The sequence below is a fragment of the Nesoenas mayeri genome, assembly GCF_963082525.1.
Source record: "Nesoenas mayeri genome assembly, chromosome: 21".
Taxonomy (NCBI): Eukaryota; Metazoa; Chordata; class Aves; order Columbiformes; family Columbidae; genus Nesoenas; species Nesoenas mayeri.
In genome coordinates this window covers 5,589,218-5,615,269 of record NC_137571.1, presented here as the reverse complement: position 1 = coordinate 5,615,269, position 26,052 = coordinate 5,589,218, and the positions used below count along the sequence as shown (strand labels likewise).

The window sequence follows — 26,052 nt, the reverse complement described above, 5'->3', positions numbered from 1 at the left end:
CTGCACACACAGCCCTGCGGTGTCACTGTAGTCAACGGTGTCAACGCCAGCCCCACAGTATCACTACAAGCGCCACAGTGTCACCGCCAGCCCCACGGTGCCACCGCCAGCCCCGCAGTGTCACTGCCATCCCCATGGTGTCACCACCAGCCCCGTGGTGTCACTACAAGCCCCACAGTGTCACTGCCAGCCCCACCATGTCACCACCAGCCCCAGAGTGTCACCGCCAGCCCCCTAGCTCCTGTGTGCCGCCGCTGTCCCCCCGTGGCGCTCCCCCCACGTCGAGCAGCGCCGGGCAGAGGGCGCGTTTGCCGCAGCACTGAGTTTCCAGCGCTGGCTGGGCGCCCCGCAGCCACTCCCGGGACATCACTGGGACCGACGCACTTGCAGCAGCGTAGTGCAGGATTGATGCCGCGCGCGGGGCAGTGACCCGACACTTCGGTTCATCAGATTCACACGCTGCTACTCAGCAGAGCCCCACTTACCGCTGGGCTACAAGGTGCTAGAAACATCTTTTCCAAACAGCTTCTAAATATATTACATGCATCGAGAAGAAAGCGATGCATAAACCCGCTGCTCGGCACTACAGCAGGGTGTATGCCTGCAGCACCCTCTACCAATTTGCTTTCAGGTGGGCTGCTCCACTTATTAATCTTATATTTTCTCGCTTAGCCCTTTGAGACTGAAGCTATTCCTTGAGTTCTGCACCAGTCACCTGTAAACTGGAGGATGAGCGAGGGACACTGTCCCCAGTTTGGATCTCTGGCCCCAGTTTGGCAGCAGCAACCACGAGGCAGCTGCTCGGCCCACGCTGAAGCAGGAGGACTGTTTTGCCCAAATTCCTGTGGTTTCCCCCCAAACAATCTGTTTGCTGTAGGAGGCAAGGAGGAACACAAGCCCTAGAAACGGGGAACCTTCACTCCTCAGCTTTCCTGACAGAAATCTTTCCCTTCAATACGCCTTGTAATTAAAGTCCAGTTCAGCTCAGCTGCACTCAGAGCTCCTTTGGCACTTTGCAGCAGGGGCTGCTCAAGTTCACAACACAAGTTTTAGTCCCATCAGTAGATATTATCCCATTAACCCTTCCAGAGACCTGCCCCCGCCCTCTCTGTAGCAGTTTGCTCGTTTGTGCTAACGAGGCGTGTGTTATTGCTCATGTTTATGATTGGGTGATGTATCTATTAATTAGCTCCGCATGAATCAATAAGAGCCACCGAACACGCGATCCCTGGTAATTCATTATGCTGTAGTGGCGGAAACAGTGTCCTTAGCACTAAATAAGCAGTGATAACTATGATACATCTTGGAATTACTACAAAACATCAAAGCTTTGGGGTTTGGTGTGAACAGCAAAGCGCTCAGGTCACCGCTGAGCAGACACCTGGTGCAGTTCCATCCGCTGCCACTGGTGACAAAGGTGTGAAGCTACACAATGACTAACGTGCATTTTTAATTGGATTTCAACCTATTAATAGAGTTTTCCTATTCCACCTCCTCTATAATTGGAACGGTCCTCAAATTTCGCCATTTCTGAGCTACCAAACTGATAATTTAGCCACCGTAATTTGCAATTCACTTTGTTTAGTCAAAATAATGAATGTTCAGCTTCATTAGCACAGCCAATGCTGGTGGGGACACTCAGTGCTGGTGGGGACACCCAATGCTGGTGGGGACGTCCTGTGCTGGTGAGGACACCCAGTGCTGATGGGGACACCTAGTGCTGATGGGGACAACCAGCTCTGGTGGGGACACCCTGTGCTGATGGGGACAACCAGCTCTGGTGGGGACACCCTGTGCTGGTGGGGACGTCCTGTGCTGGTGGGGACACCCAGTGCTGATGGGGACAACCAGCTCTGGTGGGGACACCCTGTGCTGGTGGGGACACTCAATGCTGGTGGGGACACCCAATGCTGATGGGGACACCCCATGCTGGTGGGGACACCCTGTGCTGGTGGGGACACCCTGTGCTGGTGGGGACACCCTGTGCTGGTAGGGACACCCAGCTCTGGTGGGGACACCCAATGCTTGCGGGGACACCCTGTGCTGGTGGAGACATGGGGACACCCAGCTCTGGTGGGGACACCCTGTGCTGGTGGGGACACCCAGCTCTGGTGGGGACACTGTGGACAGTGAGGACATCACTGTCAGGACACCGTGGGCAGCCCGGCTGTGTCCCCATGGCGGTGACAGGGACCCCGGCGCCAGCTCCGTGTTCAGCCACCAGCACTGATCACGGCTCCGCGCCAGCTGCTCTTTCATGTGCGCTGTATTCTTTGATGAGACGGAAGAGGTTTTAATAGCTGATTGTGATCATTACCGGGAATTCAGAGCTCCTTTGCCGTGGTGCTGCCGGGCAGTTCCCCGCGTCCCTCTGCGCCCCCTGCTCCGCGTGTTCGTAAACCGAGAGAACAGACGGGAAAACCATGAAAGCACTTGTCAGAGCGGACCCTTTTGTCACTCTCTCTTTGTCTTTCATTCCCTGGAATAAAGTGCTGCTTTTAAGTCAGTGAAGCTTTCAGCTGTAATTACCCTGGATGCTCAGAATTGGCAATTAAGAAATTAAAAAAAAAGGACAAATAACCATTCATAAGAACATCGCATGGTTACAAAATGCCCACCCTGGGCAGATCCTTCCTGCCAGGAAAGACGTTGGTCAAGGTAGATTGAGATGGAATATCTAAGAAATCCTGAGCTTGCTTGTTCGCACGAACAGCGAATGGTGCAGATGCCTCCTGACATGGGGTCAGGCCACTTGTCCCAGGTGTCCCCAAACCCTGGTCCCAACACACCCAGCACCGCATCCCAGCACAGGGTGGATTTTCCCTCTGCTTAGGACATTAGAATAGGAAGAAGCGAAGGCCACGCTGGGCGCCTGGATGTCCCGATGCCATCTGCGGCTCCCCCGCACAGGGCAGCTCAATCATCCGCAGCTTCTTGGAAACCCGGTAAACCCATTACAGACCTTTGATCTTTTCCTTCGTAAAGGTTTTGCTGTGGAGAGCAGATGGGATTAAGCAGAAACAATTTTTGCAGAGAACTCGGTGCCTTTTTTCCCCTCTCTCTGATTACTTTTTTAAAAAGGTAGAAAAAACCCCAGAAAATGCGAACAGCAACGACCCTGCGAAGGGTTTGGGGTTGTCAGCTCCTGAATGGAGCCCATTTCATCAATCAAATTCAGCATCTATCAGCAGCAAATTCTCAGCATGTGGCACAAAAATCTTGTAAAATGGAACTGTTAAATATTTAGGGCAGAATGCAAACAATATGTCATAATATTTGCAGAGTTGCATTTGCTATTCAATGCATCATCTTATTTAAAGCCCTGATTTTTGGAAGCATCAACACAAGAATGAGAAACAATCAGTTGCCTGCCGCTATTTGGTTACATTGTAAATGAAGTGTAAGATTTAATTTAGATTTTTTAAAGTCTAATATTAGATGCTACATGCCAGGCAGGTATTAACGTTCATTAGCTGGGGCTTCGCACTGAATGTTTAAGAAGAATTTAATTAACATGCAACAATTTAGATTTTTATTGGGTTGAATTCTTATGTGGGACTTCATTGCATTGCAGGACAGCTCCTATTCTATACTTATATCAAGTGTATTTCAATTCCAGGTAAAGAGGAGCTAATAACGGGTAGGGAAGGAAACAGCTGTGCCAGACCTGAGCGGGTCCCTGTTCCTGCTCCTCCTCTGCCAGGTTCATTCCCATGGACGATTTTCACACATTAACCCATGGGACTCAGTTTGCAGGGGGACAAGCGAGCAAACCTTCGCCTGCTGGGGTTCAACAGGGGTGGTGCTGGGGGGCCCAAACGCAAGAGCATCTGCAGGGAGACCTGGTGCCCGCAGAATCACACAGAACCCCAGAATGTCAGGGGTTGAGGGACCCTGGAAAGCTCATCCAGTGCAATCCCCCCATGGAGCAGGAACACCCAGATGAGGTTACACAGGAAGGTGTCCAGGCGGGTTGGAATGTCTGCACAGAAGGAGACTCCACAACCCCCCTGGGCAGCCTGGGCCAGGCTCTGCCACCCTCACCCCCAACAAGTTTCTTCTCAAATTTAAGTGGAACCTTTTGTGTTCCAGTTTGAACCCATTACCCCTTGTCCTGTCACTGGTTGTCACCAGAAGAGCCTGGCTCCATCCTCCTGACACTCCCCCTTTAGATATCTGTAAACATGAATGAGTCACCCCTCATTCTCCTCTTCTCCAAGCTAAAGAGACCAGATGGATCCGGACCATCCTGCGGGTTCTGAGCCGCAGCGATCGCAGGCGTGAGTCCGGATTTATTGCAGCTCCGGCCTTGCTTCTCTGCTTCACATTGCACCAGATGGACATCACATCCAGCACCAGACTACACCGCAGGCCAATAAAACACAATGGGAAAACAGACTTACAGCTGTGCTGCCCAAACCCGGTGTTATAGATCCTTAATAATGTTAAGCTTTCAAACTTCTTTTTCTGCCGTATATTACAGTTTAAAGCGTGCTTATAGCCCAAAGCACGACCATAAAAATGCCAACCAAGCACGCCTGATTTATTCGGTCACCGGTGATTTCCAGGACACATTTGCTGAGTGCCCAGTCTCGGGAAGGTTTTGGGGAGGGGGTGCCCATTGCCAAGGGGGGTGATGGCCCTGGGGTCTCCGTCCTGCAGCCCCGTCCTGCACAGACCCAGCACAAATAAATACTGCGGTTTAACCCTGCGCTTGTGGCACCAAAAATCCAAACTGCTCATTAGTCAAAGCCAACGCAAGTGTTTGGTGAGGTATCGAAGAGTAAAAACAATTTGAATGCGAGTAGCCCAAAGCACGCAAGATCTGCATCTTTTGGAGAAATAAACCTACTGAAATGAAAGCAGGGAGCCCGTCCCAGCACCGCCGAGCGAAACTGGTGGGACTGGGTGTCACTGGGCACCCTCGGGGGCTCCTTGGGCTGGGACTCCCTGGTCACTGCGGAGACCTGCACGATGCTGCGAGCTGTACGCCGGCTACATTAAAAGGTTCTTGTTGCCCTTATCTTGATGGGAATCTACTCCTACGAGATCACGGTCCTGCCTTTTTCATTTTTTTAATTAATTGAGCCTGCTTAAAAAAATAAAAGTGCCCATTTCATTTTAATCATGTATTATGCAAATTAAATATGTAAATATCATTAAGAAATCTGCTGCTAACTTAATTTATTTCTGCTGTCGCGCTGCTGAAGGCCTTTGATTGCAGATTAGCGCTTTGATCCGCTCCCTCGGTCGGGGTCACGCGCTGCCGCCGCGCTGAACGCTCTTTCTCTGATGTAAAACGTGCAACACCAGAACAGCTTGTTCAAAGCGGCGGCGGAGGAGACGGCGCCAATGAGGCCGAGCGATGGGAGCTGCAAACGAGGAGAAGTTTGTTTCCAGGAGCTGCGACCCGTGCGGGCTGTGCCGACCGTGCCATGTCCCGTGGGACCAGATGGACACGGACACGGGTGCTGAACACACCCAATGCGTGTGACCCGCCAACCCCACGGGGGACGTGTGCGACCCACTGACCCCACATGTGACGTGTGTGACCCCTTGGCTCCATAAGTGATGTGTGACCCGCCGACCCCACAGGGGATGTGTGTGACCCACTGACCCCACACGTGATGTATGTGACCCCCTGACCCCATGGGTGACATGTGTGACCAACCCATGCCAAGGGTGATGTGTGTGACTCACTGACCCCACACGTGACATGTGTGACCTGCCAACCCCACGGGTGACGTGTGTGACCCACTGATCCCATAAGTGATGTGTGACCCACTGTCCCCGTACGTGACATGTGTGACCCACTGACCCCACACATGATGTGTGACCCACCGACCCCACGGGTGACGTGTGTGACCCACTGTCCCCATACGTGATGCATGACCCACCAACCCCACGGGTGACGTGTGTGACCCACTGACCCCACACATCATGTGTGACCCACTGACCCCACGGGTGACGTGTGTGACCCACTGACCCCACACATGATGTGTGACCCACTGACCCCATACGTGACATGTGCGACCCACCAACCTCACAGGTGACATGTGTGACCCACTGACCCCACACATGACGCATGTGACCCCCCCGCCCCACGGGTGATGGGTACCAGACCATGCCAAGCTGCTGGCCTTTAAAAACCAAACCGCCATCTTCCATTAATTTCTCATTGAGTGCAAGCAAAGTGCTGATACATACACTTTAGCTACAGTGTTTTTAATCAGTTAATTTAACCAGAAGCATTAATAATGTATTTCTTTGCCACTTGGCTGCTCATCTGTTAAACAGCTCATACGGAGAAGAATGTCACCCCCTGTGACATGAAGTACCTAATACAGTGCAAATGAAGTAGGACTTTGCATATTCAATATCAAAATGAGAGAAGAGGGAGATGCCGTCTCTTGGGAATGGCTCAGCCTGCTGTGACGGGCTCTCTGTCCCGGCAGGCGGGAGAATCCCTCCTTATGGCACACACACGTTTTGCATATCTGATTTTCTGCTTGAATTCCTTTTCTTGGCATTACTCAGCAAGTACCTGGCCTTTCATTCTGCTGCAAAATGTGGTGGAATCCGAGGTGCTGGAGCGTCGCTGGGCTCGCCAGCTCCTCCCGTCAGGCGCTGGGGGGTCTGCGGGACCCCCGGCCAGGCAGCAGCACCCGGGGCGCTGCGGCAGTCGAGAGCAGGACCGTCCCCTGCTGCCGCTGGGTTAGAAACCTCGTCAGTGTGGGGAGGCAGAGCAAGCCCTGGGGCGCTCGGAAAATACAGCTGGAAACACGCCAGACCTGAGAGCCGGAGAAACTGTTGGAGAGAAACGTTTGCTCGAGGACAAGCCCAATTCCTTCCTAATTCTGATAAAAGAGACGCGCAATGAACACCAGCAGCGTGTGAGCGTGAGCGACCCACACACACCGGCTCTGGGGTTAACCCTCGTCCTGCGCTGGGGCTCAGATGCCCCTCTGGGTCCTGGCGGTCCCCATCCCCGCGGCAGGGCCGGCAGCAGAGCTGCGCCACGGCTCCGCCTGATGCGTGGCCGTGGAGCCTGAAATTGCGGCACATCCGCGGCCGTGCCGCGTCGCATCGGGCAGCGCCGCGCTGAAGTGACAGGGCTGGCGCACCGTGGGGGCCCGGAGCTCGGAGCCTGCCAGTTCTGTCCAACCACAAACCCAGCTAAGAAATAGTTTTCGGCTCCTTCCCAGGAGGTTTGTTTCCTAAGTTTGTGAGCTGTGTTTGCCGGCTCTGCCTGGAGCCTGGGCTCCGCTCAACACTGCCCCAACAGCGACCAGCGCGTTCAGCTGCGTTTAATGATGGAGCATTTGACAGCAGCAGCTCCTCGGGGGAAAGGGCAAGAAGAACAAGGAGCTATATTTATTGCCTTCTGGATTTTGCTGCTTTCCCTTCAGTCAGTATTATTGCATCGGTGGCTGTAGGAGTCCCGCTGCCAGGCAGTCTCTGGGAGTTTTAGCTCCATCCCTGGCGCGCAACCTCATGCTCCTGAGAATTATCTTTTTACTTATCGCTGGTGTTTTCTCATTTCTCTTTATTGGTATAAACGCTGGCCCTGGAGGGACCTGGACCACAACAGTGACATTCTCTCCACTGGACTGGTCAGATAGGCAGAACGGTCTTTTCCCACGGCATCCCGGGGAAGGCTCATTTGGGGAGGATGGGCTGTACCATCCTGCCCGGGGACCACCCGGGAGAAACAGCCACCAAACGATGGGTACGGGTCCTGCTGAGCCTGGTCACTAATCCCGCCCCAAAACAGAGCCCAGCCCTGCTCTGCAACAAGATGTTGCAGAGATAAAACATATGCAGTACAGGTCCTGGGGCACGAGAGGTCTGCGAGCCGCAGGCAGGAGCTCGGGCTGGCTCCATCCTCAGCAAGAGCTATTTCAAAACGTGTATTTCTGCCAGGATGTCACATGGAAAGAGACTGTCAGAAAGCTGTCTAAATGTGTTAAAAACACTGTCAGCGGGGGAGAGAAAAGCGTTATCAGAAGTAGTTGTTCTTCAGAGCTAAGTAACTCTGTGATTTTATAAGGAGTAAGAGATAAGAGATCACACCGCACACTGAGGGCTGTTGGAATTTTCTTGCCGAGAATGAAGCTGTTTGTTTTGTTAACAAGGGGAAGAGGGCAAGAAGTGTAAAACTAAAATACTTTGAATTTCTTGACTTAGCTTTCAGTGCAGCTAAAAATAACTGGGGCTCCGTGCAGCCGCAGCTCAGAATGGGCTGGGAAAGGATTCCCGTCCCATCCCTGCTGCTCCTGCCGGGCCGTTCCGCGCTCTGGGGGATTTGGGGTGTTTCCTGGGATCCAGATTATACTCTGAATAGAGAGACTCATTGTCCACTGCTCGGTTAGAGTTGGATCCCTGTGCGTTGCGGCCAAACCTCCCTCCACGTGCAGGAACCAGCCTGCCTGGCCGCCTGCTCTTCCTCCTGCTCTTCTGCTCTAGATCTCAAGGAGAGTTGCAGGTCTGCTTTGGATTCTCATTCTGAATTTTTAAACCTCCCCCCCACAGCAGCAACATCAGTGGTCATCAAATCAAACCACATAAAATAATAAGACGTGAAGCTGATTCTAATTAGTGTGTTTTCCCATATGCTGATTGACATTCCCTGGAGAGCAATTAGTCTGCTTTAAAGGTAAAAGACAACTGAATAATTATTTAACCTGACTGGTGACTGATATTTAAAATCCAAGAAGTCACATGTAATAATCGATTACTCCATCAAAAAAATCTGTAAAAGCAAATGATAGCGGTTGCTCGCGTTTGGTGCCATCCTGCCCGAGGAGCTGGTGGCGCTTTGGCCAAGGGTCTCGGACGAGGCTGGTTTGGGAACCTGGAGCCCAGCGCACCAAAGGCCACACAAACACGGCAAGAAACAAACAAGAGACACTGTTGAACCTCAATGCGCATTGTACGACACCCGTGGGGAGCCCAGGGCTGCACGGGCCGCTCGAGGGAGCGCGCGGTCACCTGTCACCTGCGGCACGGGAAGGGACGAGGACATGGCAGCTGGGACCTGGCACAGGCAATGCTGGGAAAGAGACCTGAGCACCAGGTCGAGGCAGCAGCATCCAGCAGGCCCCGAGACATCTGAAATAACTCGAAAAATAGGGCAGAGGCAGAAATGGTTTAGAGACAGGCAGTAGCACTAAAGGGCCCTTAGTTTTAGTGTCTCAGATGAAACTTGTTTATAGGTAGTATATAAAAGTGGGAACAGTTTTGTTGTTGACTTTTTATAGCCCATTGACTCTGTACAGGAGAGCAAAGCTGCGGCAAGGGTACCGGTGTGAGACCCGCGCGCGATGGCTCCTGGGGAGCACAGGGAGGGCGACCACGGCTGTCGGTGATCAGCATATTGCCCAGCTCTGCATCGCTTCACCCCCTCGGCGGGGTTTGTGGGCACACATGGGGTTCCCCAGGATGTCCCGTCCCTCATTCTCTCAGTAGCACAAGCAGATATTCTCCATTTTGCTCAAATGGAAAAGCCGCAACAATTATTTTCATCATTGGCTGGCTTTTCAAATTAATGCCAGTTATGCTATGTAATCATGATGAAGATTATGCATTAATCAGCTGTCTCAAGCCGGTTATTAGGCTCTTTAAATAATGCTGGGAAGGAAGGTGTCTGGAGGAGCGGCGCAGGAGCCGGAGGGACAGCGGCCGCGACCCCCGGCTGGGCTGGCCCAGCACCGCGGCCGCTGCGGATCTGCCGCCAGTGTCCCCGGCTCTGTGACACCTGAGCAACGGCGGCAGGTCCCACATTGTCCCAGCGGCACAGCCAGAAATCCATCACTTCTGCCCGGCTGCTCCTCGGCGCCTGCCACTAAATTCAAGGTACCGGGTGGCTGCATAGGAAATTCTTTTCTGTCAAAAAGCCTCTTACATCCAGTTGGATGTTGGGAACGTGAATTTATTTGGGATCAAACACTAATAATCCACGTACCCAGCCCCTCTATGTTCTGTCCCAACCAGACCTGCTCCACACAAGCCCGCGGGCTCTGGGGAGGGACGGGGACGGTCTCAGCACCGGTCCTGTGTGCGCAGTGCTTGGGGTGTCCTGAGGAGCTGTCACCGCAACGCCCGCTTGGCTCTCGCCAAAGTGGCTCTCCTGGCTTACACCAAACGGCCACAAAACCCACAGATAACGTGCTCTGGCTCCTGGAGGAGCGTTTGTGCCATTTCTTGAGAATGAGAAGGGCTGCGCAGACATCTGTTGTCTACAACAAAACATTTTAGGTCTACCTTAAATTGAAGGGGAAGATTTTCCTTCTGCTAATGAACCCAGAGACCATCTGTTACCAATTGCACTTGCTTATCTTGTTCATCCATTAATTATTTAGGTTTACTTTTTAATAAGATAGAGTGAGATTCATGTGCCTTTCTGTGGTTCCGTAAGGGACAGAGGACGGTGCCGACATCTCCGAGACAAGGACGTGCAATTACATAATTTACGCCTGCACTAAGTCACTTCAATTAGAGCTGCTGTCAGCGGGGAACTGGGGACAAGCCTCGGATACAGAGCCAAGAAACCCAGCGGTACCGCGACATGAGCTTGCTGCCCTTGGGGAGGTGTAATGGCATTAACAACTTTTGAACACGGCAAAGCCCGCATCCGAGATGTGCATTATTGAGCAGATAAGCTGTAGGGCAGGCAAATCCAGAAGTCTCCACTGGTCTGAATGATGAACTCGGATAACTAAAGATGAGGAACAATAGGAGATGAGAAGGGCACTGAAACCAGCACTAAAAACAGCTGCACGAGGACGTGGGGGACGAGGCGGGAGGGTCAGAAACTCCCCTGAGCACAACACCAGAGCATCCCTGCAGCTGAGCAACAACACACCCACCTCCCGAGGTTTGGTCTTATGGAAACCCACTTATCTGTCTTACAAAGCCTTATCTGCCTTACAAAGCTGGCACTCTGAACACAGGCCATGTAGCAAAAACGCAACTGTTTTAGTGTCTTTCTTTCAGTCGAGGAAATATCCTGGAGCAGCCTTGTTCAGCCTGCGAATGTCACAGAGCCTTCTCGTCCTTGGAGGTTCCAAATCAGACTTCAGGTGGCTTAACGCTGGCTTTGCCTTGTGTTGCAGGAGGCATCTTTGAGTACGCAGATGGCCCCAACACGCAGGTGATGAGCGCTGAGGAACAAGCCTTCAGGTTTTCTGCCAATATTATCAACAGAAACAGAACTTTGTTGCCTAACACAACGCTGACCTACGACATTCAGAGGATACACTTCCACGACAGCTTTGAAGCGACTAAGAAAGGTAAGAGCACAGCACGCCGCTTGGCGGCTTCGTGGCCATTTATTCGGCACTAAAAGGCAGGGTTTGGTGTGAGAGCCGCAGCCGCTCGTTTTGTCCTCGCTAGTCAGTGATGTGGAGGAGAGTCCTCCAGGAGCTGACCTTCCAGAGGCATTTTAATAGACAGGGAAGGACTACGCTTTCCTCCCTCCGCAAACCTCGCGAAACTCCTTTCAGTGTTTGCTTCTAATCCTGAGCGCAGGTCTGGAGGCCATGCCTTTGTTTAGTTTACTGTATCCCTAGCAGGTTCCACATCCCTAGCACAGAAAGTCTGTTCTCTTCCTGAAAGCCAGTCGGTTTTTATGATCTGATAACAGCAGCCCGCTTGAATTGCTGAGGAGGAGGGAGGAAATGTGGCTGTGGGGTGATGTCCTGAGGGCTCAGTTTTGCTTCTGCTTCGGGGGAACCGAACAGCGCTGCCTGGGCTGGGTTGTGGGGGAGCCCCCAGGGGGACACCTGCCCACAGCCCCCATTCCCTTGGCAGCCTGTGACCAGCTGGCGCTGGGGGTGGTCGCAATATTCGGCCCTTCCCAAGGCTCCTGCACCAACGCCGTGCAGTCCATCTGCAACGCACTGGAGGTCCCGCACATCCAGCTCCGCTGGAAGCATCACCCTCTGGATAACAAGGACACTTTCTACGTCAACCTGTACCCCGACTACGCCTCCCTCAGCCACGCCATCCTGGACCTGGTGCAGTACCTGAAATGGAGGTCAGCCACCGTGGTTTACGATGACAGCACAGGTAAGGCGCAGGAGATGTTTTGTTGTGGGTCCCATTTAGGGATTTGTCTAATGAAGCTTTTAGGAGCAAAATGACACCCGAGCAGCGCTGGCTGCAGTGGACGTGCCCGTTCCCAGCGCTGCCCCGGGATCCTTTCCCATGTGTTTCGCTCACAAAGCGCCAGGATGTGGGGAACCCCCCAGCAACAAAGGGGCCCGACGGTGCTCAGCTCAGCGGCATTTGGCACCGCGGTGCCACCGGCACAGCAAAGCTCTTGGTCGGTGGGGCACCGAGGGGGCACTTTCCCAGCAGTTCTGCAAAGTTTCTTGTTTTCTGGCTAATTCTGTAAAACACAGCTGGCAAAGTTTTGCACATAGAGCAAGCATTGATGGTTAAACAAAGCAAAGTGCTGCATAAGACTATAGATTAAAAAAAACCCCAAAACAAAAGACACATCGGATAGCCTGTCCAACCTAATTCCACTAAACCAAATGGTTTCTTTAGGGGAGGGCTGATGAGAACACAGTTTGACATTTCTGTTTTGCAAATGTGGGTCACAGTATGTTCCCTTCGTGGCGTATTCTAATGTATTTCTTCCACTATGCAGAAGGACATGCTTCTATTTTCCTCCTTGCAATAGGCATCTGCTGAATTTCTTCTTGCAACATTAGACACCAGTAACTCCTGCTGCATCCAGCGTGGCTTGGTACCATCTGCATAAAGATAAATTCATTCTAAGGGTAGTAAGAAAGTCACGAGTTGTGATTAAGTGACTGTTATGAACGATACTACTCATAAATTTAAGTATCTACTCATTTTTTTTATTTTGCTGCCGTGCATCATAAATAGTGCAGATTTTAATTTGTTCTGTAGCTGATTAGCACATCCTGTCCCTTCTCAAGGGCGTATTTGCTTCGGAAAATACGTCGTGACCGCAGAGATGTCAAAGGTTAGGACCTTTGCTATTCTCCTCTTCCCCACAGTGCAGGGACCCCAGCTCGGCCTGGGAAAAGCCCCTCTGCCTTAGAACAGCTGGAAACAGCTGGGTTTGTAATGACTGACACATGGCACCTTGGCTCTGATTTGCCTTTAGCAACGGCCATTTGAGGGAGAGAGGAAAATCTTGATTGCGTTCTGTAAAGGAACAGGGGAAGAAATACCTGTCTGTGCTAGGCAGGAGGGGGCGAGGGCGGGCTCTGCGTAACGCGGCGGGTCTCGCGCTCCCACAGGGCTGATCCGGCTGCAGGAGCTCATCATGGCCCCGTCGCGCTACAACATTCGCCTCAAGATCCGCCAGCTCCCGCTGGACACAGACGACGCGCGGCCGCTGCTCAAGGAGATGAAGCGGAGCAGGGAATTCCGCATCATCTTCGACTGCAGCCACCTGATGGCCGCTCAGATCCTCAAGCAGGTGAGCGGGGGGACAGCGGGGAGCGTGTGTGTGCGGGGTGGCCGTCCTGCAGAGACGGTAGGGTCAGACCTGCTCCCTCCCTCTGGCCACGAGCCACAGCTGCACTAAGAGGTGCAACATGGCCATTTTTCAAGGATACTATTGGATTTCTATAGGAACTATAGTTTTCACCGCAAAAAAAAAAAAGTGAATATCACTGTCAGTAAGAACAAACAAACGTTACGGGAGAACAAAGTGCTGTGGCCAAGCGTGTGTTGAAGGCAGCACAGAGACCAGTTCATGCCTGCTATTTTCAATACCTTCTTTGCCATCCGCGCTGCCGTCTGCCCCCAGTTGGTCCACAGGAGCCCCTGAAAGCGCAGGGTGTTTATAACATACGTCCTTCGCGTGTCCCGCTGCAAACAGCCGCGTCTGGGCAGGTGTCCTCCAGCCCTCCGGCAGCACCGTGTGCAATCCTTGGCCTTCAAGGCAGATGTCAGTGATTTTCCATTCCTTTCTCCCCGCGTTCCTCCAGCGGCATTTTCCGCAGGTTTGCTGCTCAGCCCAGCTCCTCCTCATCCCCCAGCGCCTTTAGGTTTCAGGGTCAATACGAGGATCTCACAAAGAAAGCTAAAAACCAGTCGGTGGAAGTGTTGCTCATATCAGCCCAGCAAGACACAGCCACAGAGAATAAATAAACCCCCTGAAGCGCTGAGAGCGCAAGCACATGGGAAGAGGCTTCTCTTGCAGCCTGCTTGATGCAGAAGGAAGGGAAGAGCTCAGAGAAACCAGAAAGCCCGGGAGGGATTATTAAAGCAAGTAATGTAAGGGACTCATTGTCTCCCGTCTATTATTTTAACATGCTGGCTGTGTTTGGTGCTGTTCACTTATTATGCAGTTTATTATAGTTTATTGTGCCATCTGCTCTGCTCATCACTGTGAGCGCAGAGTGAGGAAGATGGAGGAGAGGGGGGACTAGGGAGACGGAATCTTCCCGAGTCCTCCCGCCTGGCGCTGTGTGCGTGCCGGCTCTGTTCAGGACCCAAAGCCATGAACCGCAGCTTAGCAATGCCACACAGAAAACACACCGGGCTGAGAAAATGCCAGGGAAGGTTAGTCCAGCCTTCTGTTTGCCCCCAAAACCAGTAATGTTTGTATATTATTGCTGTTATTTACTTCTGATAACCACACCAGTCAGCTTCCTCGGACCAACAGAGACAACAAACCAGCCATTATTTCACCCTCTTGGACAAAAGTATCATTGTAAAAATCTATCCCAGAGCTGGGTCTGCCCGTGAGGCTGTTCCATCCCACCCAGCTCCTCTGTCCTCGCGCGGTTTGGGTCACTGTTAGTGCTTTATGGCTGTTCAGGGCTGCCCAGCTCCTCTGCCCGTGGCAGCTGGCTCTGCAGCGCACTGCTGTGCCTGTCATCACTGCCACGGGGCTCCCATTCTCACCCGGAACTGCCTGCAGCTTCTCCACCAGGTTTATCATTTATTCATCTCCCCACAAACCCAGATGTTTCCTGCACACAGGCTGCCAGGACCGGGAAGCTGGGGCTTGTTTCCTCCAGCAGGTCGGAACTTTCCACCTACCACTGATCCAGCTGCAGAACCTGAACTGGAATCTCGTTATTTACTCTCAATTGGTTTCACATGCTCTAACTGATGCTTCACACGCTGACGTATCATTCCTTGCTCCAGCCCTTTGCACCCAGGTGTGCGGGTGAGGAGGGACCAGCCCGGCAGCTCCATGTCCAGGTGACGGGGACAGGCTGGTGCTCTTCAGCATACACGTTTTGCTGGCCAAACACACACTTAACTGCTTCACAGACTGATCTGGAATCCAGATCCTGTGTTTCTGGGTCTGTCTTCTGCTGCACTTACCAGATCAGGGGTTGACGTTGCACAACTGTTGTGATATTCTTGTGCACACTCTTCCTAACCTGTCCCTCCTCTCCCCAAGGCCATGGCGATGGGAATGATGACGGAATACTACCACTTCATCTTCACCACGCTGGTAAAGTATCTGATCTGTGCCAACACCTTTTACCCTCGCTGGGAGTGGGAAGTGACGGCGCGGCGGGAGAGCGGGCTGGGTGTCCTGTGTGTCCTGTCCCGGGGACACAGTGCGGTGGGACGGCAGAGCGAGGGCTGGTACCTGCCAGGGCAGGGAGGGTGGATGGAGCTTCAGGTGGGACACAGACCACAGAGATGTGGTTGTAAATCCCCCCAGTGCGGCTCATCCCCAGACACGTCAGCCTCTCCTTGAGCTGCTTCTGGCCTGGCTCACTCCTTGGGAGCTGCTCCAGCTGGGCACAGATGTGGGCTCTGGTTTATCTCCCCTTCCAGGCAGTCTGATCTCAGTGCAGCCACCCACACACTGAAGATGAGCACCAGTGTGAATGTGCGCGGTTGCAGACCCCCAAACGGTGTTTGGTGGGACCAGTTCTCATCGGAACCGGGTCCGTGTCTGTGTGCTGAGCTCGGGCTCCCGAGGAGCCGGCAGCAGCCCCGCTGTGGGCAATAGTTCAGTCCTGCAGGTTTATTTTGCATGAGAACAACTCATCTTGAAATTAATTCCACACTCATTAAACACGGGCCAGTTCCTCTCTGACTCCAGAGGCACTTTGGTTAGGGATTTTTGGCATGCCACTTTAGTTTCCATTTAGGAGGCTATTGTCTAGTGTACTGTTGAATTTTGTGTGATTTTGAAAATCCAATTTATCTTTTTGCCTTTAGGAAAGAAACAGACTAAACTAACCCTTAAAAACTGCAAAATTTATTTTTCGAATGCAAAAGACATTTTAATTACCCCTGCTGCTATTATCTATTCCAGGCAGCTTTGAGCATTTCCCAGATAACCTCCTATTAATCAGCCCCAGCTGAGCCTAGAGTACATTTCATGTGTAGGTACAGCCTGGAGGTGGGAAAAGAAGAATTATAATAAATTAATAGATAAGCAATCACAATTAATGCCACTTTCCTGAAATAACAGTTATATCATGGGAAAGATATTTTAATCTGTCATTCCTCAAGGCAATGTTTTCCTAGCTTGCAATGCATGTGCTTCAGCTCCTCCAGTACTAGACCCATGGGGTGCTAATGAATTAGTCTATTATGTTATACTGAATGTTTCTAAAAGGTCCCCAGTCAATACTGAGCACAGTGCATCAACACTTGGCATGAAATGCTTCGACGTTCGCGAGGCTGCACGGTTCAGCGGGGCCGGCTCGCGGGGCTCGGCCACCGCGGGAGGATGAAGAGGAGGAGGAGGAGCCTTCTGAGCCTTCATCTAACGCACAAGCAGCTTCTGGACCCCGCGAGGCCCTGGGTGGTGACACCCCTGAGCCCCAGCCCCTCTGAGTCCTCAGCAGCTCGTACAAACTGCCCCATCTCCTCCCAGCCTGTGAGCCAACGGAAACAAAAATAACAGACCCAACCCAGTTAGGCGCTAAACCAAACCAGTCCAGGGTGGCAGGATGGAGGGGAGAATTAATCTGCAGTGCAGAAAATAATGAGTGAAAAGGAATGTAGATGAGCTGGAAAATAGAACCAGATGTTTCAATCTGTGGCTGCACAGGAGCAGAAAATCCAGAAGAAACTGATATGGCAATGGAGCCCCACACCTCTCCGTGTCCTGACACTCCGCTTGTAGGCACTTCAGAGTCAACATTCTGGGCTGGTTTTCACCGTGCCCTTTAACAAAACCTGGAGGTTTGTACTTGAGATTTTTCAGGGGGAAAACAACCAACCAACCACACACAACACAAAGCCCCTGAACTCTGTTGTGGGTGTGATTAATGACTCGGTCCCTGGCTGCACCTGCAGATTAAAGCACGGCATCCATCAGAGCGGGCCTGGGGCTGCAAAGGCTTCAGGAAAAGATCAACCCCCCAAAGCTTATTAAAGCAAAACAGCTGTAAGAATTCCGCTCTCCCCCGCTGCGAATGAAGTCTCGGTTGCTGGCAAGTGCTGATTTTGTTGCGCTTTGCTCAGGGCGGTGTGTTTTAGGGCCTTTCCCAGCTCGCTGTTGCCGGACCCTGTGTCCTGTAGAGCCACATCATGCACCACAGCAACAGCCACGGACCTCCTGCTGGGTTTAAACTCTTTGGGGTAATCCCTTATGAGAGCCATGAACATCATTCCCATATTCATCCCCCACTCTACCACAGAAGACAGCAGTGTTGCCTTTCAGCCCCCCTATATTTTTACTACCATTGAACACTTGGAGAAACTGCTCAGGATAAGCTCTGATTAATATGTCCCATCCAACAAATGATTCCCCTTAATGAAGCCACATCCTGACCACCATTCTGCACCCTCGGGTCGCTGCCCGGGGTTCTTGCTGAGCAGACCCGCTGTGCTCTGCTCCGGCCGTCTTGTCTGAGCCCAAACCGCTCAGACTAGGTACTGAGCACTGAAGTTAATCCCAAACTGCAGTTAATATTCAGCGTGTGGCAGAGCCAGGAGATGCATTAGGAAGCGCCTCTGCAGAGGCTCCGCTCGCCCGTCTCGCTGCTGCCAGGCGCCGCTGGCGGGCTGCCCGCCTCCCGGCTTTGCAGATCGCATAAAGGGCACTCTCATTCATTTGCAGACTGTGTGGGCTGGTCGTAATGTCAAGAAACACGTCTTAGTTCCTCTTTGATAGCCGTCTGCAAATTGGCATGCTGCATGCAGAGCTCCTCCGTCATCTGCAGCACCCTGTGGGTTCAGCACTCACAGCGAACTGCCCATGGAAAGGCCCCCGGGAGCTTCGGACACAGGAACTCTGCGTTGTCCCCCTCCCCTTGCTCCCAAGCCCCTTTTTCATGGTTACATCCAGCGGTTCTGGTTTTCTCCCCACAGTTCACTCGTCTCTTTCATGCAGCGAGTGCGGTAGGAGCTTCCCCTGCTGTGTGTGGGTGAATGTGCACATTTGACACCCCAATTCCCCCGACCCCGCCGAGCCCCGTCCTGACTGATGGCAACAGGCAGGACAAGCCACCAAACCCACGAGCGCATCGTCCTCCACCCTCTGTGGGCTCCACCTGCCCACCTCAGCCACAGCCAGAAAACACCAACAAAACAAAGCTAAACAAAATGTTTAAACTGGTTTCTCTCTTTTAAGGATCTTTATGCATTAGACCTAGAACCATATCGCTACTCCGGAGTGAACCTGACCGGCTTTCGGATCCTCAATGTGGAGAACCCGCACGTGTCCTCCATCATCGAGAAGTGGTCCATGGAGCGGCTGCAGTCCGCGCCCAAGGCGGAGCTGGGGCTGCTCGATGGCGTCATGATGGTACGAGAAGTTTAAACGTGGGAATCTGGGGAGCAGATGAGAGCAGGAAGGAGGGCAGGAACGTTCGTTAGGGGCTAAGTGTTCTAGTTATTGGTTGTTGTACTGGTAACTGGACAGTGTGCGCCCCAAACCCCACAGCACCCGGGAGAGGCATCATCCCCTCTCTTTGCTTTCCCCCCACACGTCCTGTGTCAGCTCAGGGCAGGACGATCCCCAGCCCAACGCCCGGCACAGCTGGACTGTGCCGGGCAGTTTGCTGGGATTGATGCAGGGAGAAAGAGCCAAAGCTCTGCCCGGAGATGGGCTTTGCTGCAGCTTTGATGACTCCCTTTTAGGGTCTGATGGCAGCTCCGCTCTGCTGAGTTACTGCTCGGAAGGTTCGGCACCTGCTCGCCCATCTGTCTTCCCTGCCGGGCTGTCTCCGACCCCCGGAATTGCCGACTGGCTCCCTCCTTCCTTCTCCCTTCAGACCTGCCAGAACTCCCCCCGCATGTGGCAGAGCCTCTCTGAATTTCACCTTGCAACAGCTCCTTGTGTCCCTCCTGTTCTTTTCTTCCCCAGAGGAGAGCCCCACTATTCTTCTTTAGCCACCTACTTGCGTTGCCCACAACTGCAGCATCGTGTTGTCTGCAGCGCTGCTGGGTTCCCCCCCCAGATCTTTTCGCTCTGTGCTTCCCCAGAGGAGATCCTGCCTGTTATTTGTGTTTGCCTAGTGTCCTGATCTCAGCTGGGCATTACAGTACATAATCCACCATGAAACTGCTTGGACATACTCTTGCACTTCCCCTCCATGCCATAACTTAGCAAACCTTGCTCTGGAACCACTATCGACACAAATGCTCTTCCCCTTGACTTTAGACAGACGCTGCCCTGTTGTACGACGCGGTGCACGTGGTGTCCGTCTGCTACCAGCGCGCCCCTCAGATGACCGTCAACTCCCTGCAGTGCCACCGCCACAAAGCCTGGAGGTTCGGTGGCCGCTTCATGAACTTTATAAAAGAGGTAAAAGCATGATTTGCAACTATTACTGCTTCCTGCTAACACAAAACTCCCCCTGCGGGAGCAGCGAGCTGCTCGGCACACAGAGTGCAGGGCATCACCTGGCAGGGACACGGCTGTAAAAGCTCCCGCTGCCTGGGCAGGTACCACAGACACAGCCCAGGCTGCTGAGTGCACCCAGAATGGAAAAATCCCCTCTTTGCCTTCAAAATAACATCTGTCCAGCTGTGCCAAGCATCCCGAACCAGCTGAGCCCTCCCGTGCTGTCACTGAGATCTGCGCTGGCCCCTGCCTGTGTCACAAGCAGCTGCACCGCTCACTCTCTGAGGCCGTTTCTTAGCCGAGCACCAGCCATTCACCGTGGACAGGAACATTTGCTTGGGGCCCACAAAGGGCGTTCGGTGCTGCCGAATCCCAGTGGCAGAGCTGGCAGCGTGGGGTCCCCGTGCACGGACCCCACTTGGGCAGAGCGGGGGGTTTAGCACGGAGGAGCCAGGGGAGCGAGGACGCAGCTTCGTTCCCTCTGTGTTTCCAGTCATTATGATTTCTCCCTGCCTGAGCACGCACCCCTGCACTCACACCCCAGTTTGGCTCCATCTGCAAAAAGGAGCCCTCATGGAAGAAAAAAATGAAGGTGGAGCCGCAGGGAGATACTGCAAACCCTACCAGACATGTCTTTGTGATAAAAAAACCCTCTTATTTACCTCAAGGCCTTTTTAAACTTCTCTGCCTGGGGCAGTTTGCACGGCAAGTTATAAGAGTGGCTGCAGGATGGGATGCACAATTGGGTCACATTTAAAAGGCTGGGTACAAAAACCCCTAAAGTTTTCAAACAGAAGAGTAGCAGGAGGAGGGAAGAAGAACGATTCCCATTGCAGAGAGGGAATGAACTCTTTTCTTAATAGGCACTAAAGACGGTATTCTCTCCTCTCTCTCTCTCCATTTTGGTGTTTTGTTCCCTCCTGCAGAAAGCCGCTCCAGCTGGCTGCCAAAACAGAGTGTAAATAATTTGTTTGGTTGGCTCCTTTTGCAAATTACCCTGAGCCTCACACTCCAGTGCCTGCCTGTTGTTTCCCTCCCTGGCAGCGTGTCAGCGCGTTGCAGGGATAAGCTTCCTCCCCACCGCAATCAGAACACGCAGCAATCGCTCTCTCTCAGCTCCCAAAAGACCAAGGGGTGCACAGAGGGACGTGTCCCTACAGTCACCCCCTCCCCAGCTCGGGGACAGAGCCCGAGAGGCGCTTGCAAAGCAGCAAAGGGTGTCAGCAGCCCGGAGCATCCTCCTTGGGACGGGCGCGCACAGCACAGCGCAGCGCTGTCCCCGGCACCTGCTGTCCCCAGCACCTGCTCCGCCAACGCAGCCACTGCCTGACATTTAGGGCTCGATCACCTCTTAAATCAGAGAGAGCAATTCTGGTGGTGCTGCAAAGCGTACGCTGGAAAAGAGACAGCATCCCCGCAGCATTTCGCTGAAAAGAATCTGGAGCTGCAAGCAGGACCAGCTCCCGGGTCAGACCAGGCTGTGCAGGACCTTGCCCCTTCAAACACTGAAATTCTCCAGGAACGGGGCTTCCGCAGCCCCAAGGGGCACCAGCCATGGGCTCATCCTGCCAAAAAGCGGAGCAGCGCTATGGGCACAGCACTCCCACCAGATCCCCATGCCTGTTTCACAGCACAGAGCCTGCTAGTGCGGACAAGCTCCTGGCCTCTCCTGCTCCACCTTCCATCCAGAAGGAGGGAGGAGAGTGTTCAGGACACCTCAGCCTCCACACACCTTGGAAGCATCAGCAGGTTCGTGCAAAAAAGGATTATTTATGAGCCAGACTGGATTTGTCCCAAAGCCCGGCTCCCCGCAGCCCCATATTTATCAGTGCTCCAAGGATAAATGCAGCGCACAAGGATGCCATGATAAATGCAAGCGCTTTTCTACTGAGTCATCACGTCCTGCAACAGCTGGTGGACACAAAAGGTGCAAACGAAAATTGTAGCGAGGACGGCAAGAGAGTTGAGAAAATCTCCAGCTCTGTCTGCAGTCTCAACAGTGACAGAGATGGCTGTTAATTAATCATGCTCTTTGGGGAGTAAGAACCAGTATAAGGACTAATTAAAAGAACATACAGTGTAGGGTAAAAGATTATTTATGATTCCTAGTAACAGCCCTGCTACTTTTTCTCCCTTCCACAGGCCCAATGGGAAGGATTAACAGGACGAATTGTCTTTAATAAAACGAGTGGTTTACGGACAGATTTTGACTTGGATATCATCAGCCTCAAAGAAGACGGCCTCGAAAAGGTAGGCGAGGTTTGTCTTACCCGCTATGGCTTAGTCTATCTCCGACTCTCAGGCAGCAGAGGAAACGGTTGGTGGTTGCATCGCTTCCATGTTTTCTGGTTTTTACACAAAGGGTATTTGCTGTGTGGGATTCCTCAGATCCTTTTCCACGCCTCAGCCGGGACTCGGTGGCCCCGAGCGATGTGTGTGGGATGCAGTGGGATCCGAGCAGCCGGTAACAGCTCCTGGCCCGAGCCAAGCGGGGAGGAATAAAGCTCATCCCACCCCTCATCTCGCTGGCCTTGCTTATGAAATGCTGATTTTTCTGAGGAGGCAACAGCCCTTGAAAGCATCACCTTGGTGTGATTCCCCACAAAGAAAATTGCCTAAGGCTTGGAAACGGCACCAGTTTATTACCGCCTGGATTTTGGAGGAGGACGCAGTGTGTATTATTGTTTATTTCTGGGCTGTGTTATCCAAGCGACACTAAGCAAAAAGCAAAGTGTGGTTTTGCCTGGTTGGCTGGAGGGGTCTCATTCGCTTTGCCCGGGAACCGGAGGAGACACAGCACAAAGGCTGCAGCCTCAGATCCTCATTAGTGCGAATCTCCGGGCGCAGAAACACGATGCTGATGTGCAAATCTGATTCTCAGGTGTTCGTGGGGATTTCATTTCCTTTTCTTCAATTACTTATTTAAATAATAATTTTTAAAAAGGCCATATGCAAAGCATTAATGCTACTGGAACGTTTCGAGGTGAGGCCAGTTGGTTTAAGCCCAAAGGAGCAGCGTGCTGTGCTCCCGGGGTCCCCCCAGCCTCATTCTGCTCAAGGTCTCTCGCATATTGATGGCGGAGATCGGCCAGCAGGCGCAAATCCCCTTCCCAAGCAGAGTCTGCTTTTCGACAGGCACAAGGGGCCGTGAGGCAGCGGGACGTGCACCGAGTCCCGTCCCCTCCGGCACGGGGACAGGTGACGGGGCTGCGGGAAGCGCCAGCCGGGGGCACAGAGAGGGACGTTTCAATTAACGGTGCAGCGAGCGGCCCAACACGCACAGATGCCCGTACAGGGAATTAATCAAACAGGGCTGGAGGCAGCAGTGTGATCAGGGTGCAGTGAAGCTCCGTGGCACCAAACAGCTTGGCCTCCCCATCCCCCCTTGTTTTTACAGTTTGTTTTGCCTTTGGTTCGAAATAAATCGCTGCCACGCTTTCTCACCACAGCAGTTGTTTGCTCCACGTAAAAAATCTCAAGGTCGCCACGGCGCTCTCCTAGCGAGTGGTTTTTGGTGTCGAATACAGAAAACAGTTCAAATAAACCCAATGCCGCCAGCCCAGCCGATGTGGGAAGAGCCGCCTCCTCGCCAGACCTGAGCAGGACATGATCTCTGCACCTTGACTTCAGTTCTTTACAAAGTATTTTGTATATAGAGTCTAAACCAAAAAAACCCAACGTGTCTTTTTGGAGCACAGTCGCACCGACATGCCAGAGAGCTGTGCCGGTGGAATAACAGAAATGTGCGGAGATTTGGGTACCGCATGATGTTTAGGTCCAACCGCAATACCAGGTATTGTCACGTCAAGTTGCTCAGGTGTGGCGGGGAATTGCTGGCACCAGCCGCATTTATTGCTGTTGTGTGTCACACAAAGCCCAGAGGAAGCGCCAAACCCTGGCGCACACCCCGTGCAGCTTTTGTCTCCGACAACTGGCGGATTTCGCGGCTCCGCTGTTATTTTTTGAAAGCTCCTTGTCAGCTCTAGAGGGGTTTTGAAGTATCGATGTCACATCTCTGCCCAAGTGAGCTTTGTGTCAATAGTTAAGCTGAAATAACAAAACGCCAAACTACAAACAAATCCCGAACGGATTGTGCGTTATGTATAATAGCTTATGTTTGTTGAGCTTTAGGATTGAACTCCTGATCCTCACAGCTCCTGGATGTTCCAGGGATTACAGGAGTATTAACTATACCTAATTACATGTGGTTCGACTATCTGACTTGCACAGTTCTCTTAATGCACTTTTTTTCTTTCTTTTATCTTAATATTTTAAACTGATTAATTCAGGCTTAAGTACTATGTATTTAATTTCTTAAAGAAAAGCCAGCAGGGCAGAGCTCCCCGAGCCTGCAGTGCTGCTGGCCGGGGCCTCGCATTTGCTTCTCTTCTCCCATGCAGAATCACCATCTTTTGACATTGCGGCTGTTGTGTGATCGAAGGGAGATGCGGGGGATTGCTCAGGTTTTACCTGAAATATTTAGAGCCTTTCACAAAGTTCATGGAAACTCTTCTAGAATTCATGACGGTTTTTTTGCCAGGCAGCACTGCTCATTACAAAGTCTCTTTTTGGGGATGCAGTAAAACCAAGTTCTTCCCTTGGAACTGCCGAAGAGGTTGAAGCAGCTTAAAAATAGCAATAAATAAAAGATGGGAAGTTCCTGGCTCCCGGTGGCTCCGAGTCGGCTGCCTTTGCTTCCTCTGAGTCCCATCGCACAGTTTGACCCTACAGATGGATCGTTCTGTTCCCATTTCCACATGCGGTTTGGTTTTTCTCACCGCCAGCCTGGCCAGACGGCCACCCCGCTCCTTTTGCTGCCGGCACCCCCACGTTCCTCCAGCTCCCCTGACATTTCATCTCCCGTCACAGTCCTTTAGCCACTTCAGCCTTCAAAGTTGGGTCTAAAGCCTCCCCGGCGCCACGGAGATCAGGTTAACAGGCTTAGAGCTGCCCAGATGACTTCTCTTAAATAGAGACACGTTTTGCTATTTCTGGGTCAATAGCCTCCTTCAAAGCCTCGTCTTTTATTAAAATTGACAGTCCGAGAAGAACGGAGCACCTCACATTGGTGCGGACTGTGGTGGCGAATGCCCGTCCCAAGGGGTGACCTGGGCCAGGGGGACCCGTTCCAAACGTCCCTCTGGTTTGCCATAGCGCGGAGTGGGGAACGGTCCCCGCCGTCTGCAGAGCTGGTCAAGTCCTTTCTAATCTTCCCTCCCAAAGCAAATTGGTGGGAAAATAAAGAAACTGGCCTTATATTTGTATTTGGTTTCTTTTGTTCTGCTTCACCCTTGCCCAGAGCTGACTCTCCAGCCCGGTTCGATGATTCGCTCTACACGGTACCTTTGCAAACTGCTCGTGCAGCCCCTGAATTCCACTCACCGTGGTCCTATTCCATAGAGCTGCATCAGAGGGCAGTGCGAGCGTTGCTGGTCAGACACGTGCAGCTGGAGTCACCTGCAACTGGAGGGTTAATGCAAATCGCCTATTTAGGTGACACAAGATGATTGTTTCAGTTTGCTTCTGGTTACTGGAGATGAAAGCAGCACCTCCCCTACCCAGGCCGGGAGGGTGTCACTGGGTGTTCACGGGTTCGCTCGCTTTGTTTCAGGTTGGAGCGTGGAGCCCTTCGGAGGGTTTGAACATCACAGAAATTGCCAAAGGACGGGGGCCGAACGTCACTGACTCGCTGAGCAACAGATCTCTGATTGTCACCACAGTCCTGGTAGGTGACTGCACGCTCATCCCTCTCCTCCTCCCATAAATCCCAGAGACACTGGCTTAGCTGTGACAATCACGTTTCTTTCCCCCTCAAGTCGGTATTTGATAAACTAGCTAACAGTAATGCCGTTATCCCGCAAACCGCGGTTGCTTAACAGGTCTCCTCCGCTCCCAACTGTCACGCCGCGTTTTGTTCTCACATTCGCTATTGGATTTGACGGCAGGCATCAGATCAGAATGAATTTTTATTTACTATCTAATGAATTATGACTAGTGGCATTGGTTTCCAGACGGCTGTATCACACAGCGCAGGCTCATGTCAGCCCTGGACAGCCTGCCCACGACTGAGCCTGAACGGCGGCTTTGCCTATGGAAACGTTGGGCCCTTTGTGTTCCGTATATTCAGGAGGCACAAAGGTACAGAGGGTAAAGGTAATTCAGGACCGGGGTGTCGGTGAAAGGTGTATGGAGAGGACCGAGGGAAACTAGAAAAGGTGCATCTTGTGAGGGATAAGACGCGTGGTCGGGGCTGTGGAAATGTCTGGGTCTAGGGTGCGATAATCACCAGA

At 52.5% G+C, this 26,052-nt stretch overlaps 1 protein-coding gene across 1 annotated transcript in view; it reads left to right on the top strand.

Moving 5' to 3' along the window:
• The window catches only part of GRIK3 (glutamate ionotropic receptor kainate type subunit 3), a gene marked incomplete at both ends in the record, with an annotated part of 82,373 nt that overhangs the window by 36,412 nt on the left and 19,909 nt on the right, over positions 1–26,052 (top strand). The window contains 8 exons of the mRNA XM_080357478.1: positions 11,115–11,291; positions 11,812–12,069; positions 13,278–13,459; positions 15,404–15,457; positions 18,548–18,721; positions 19,580–19,723; positions 21,905–22,012; positions 25,374–25,487. Of these exons, the coding sequence (XP_080213604.1) occupies positions 11,115–11,291; positions 11,812–12,069; positions 13,278–13,459; positions 15,404–15,457; positions 18,548–18,721; positions 19,580–19,723; positions 21,905–22,012; positions 25,374–25,487 (1,211 nt within the window). The remainder of the gene's footprint in view (positions 1–11,114; positions 11,292–11,811; positions 12,070–13,277; positions 13,460–15,403; positions 15,458–18,547; positions 18,722–19,579; positions 19,724–21,904; positions 22,013–25,373; positions 25,488–26,052) is intronic.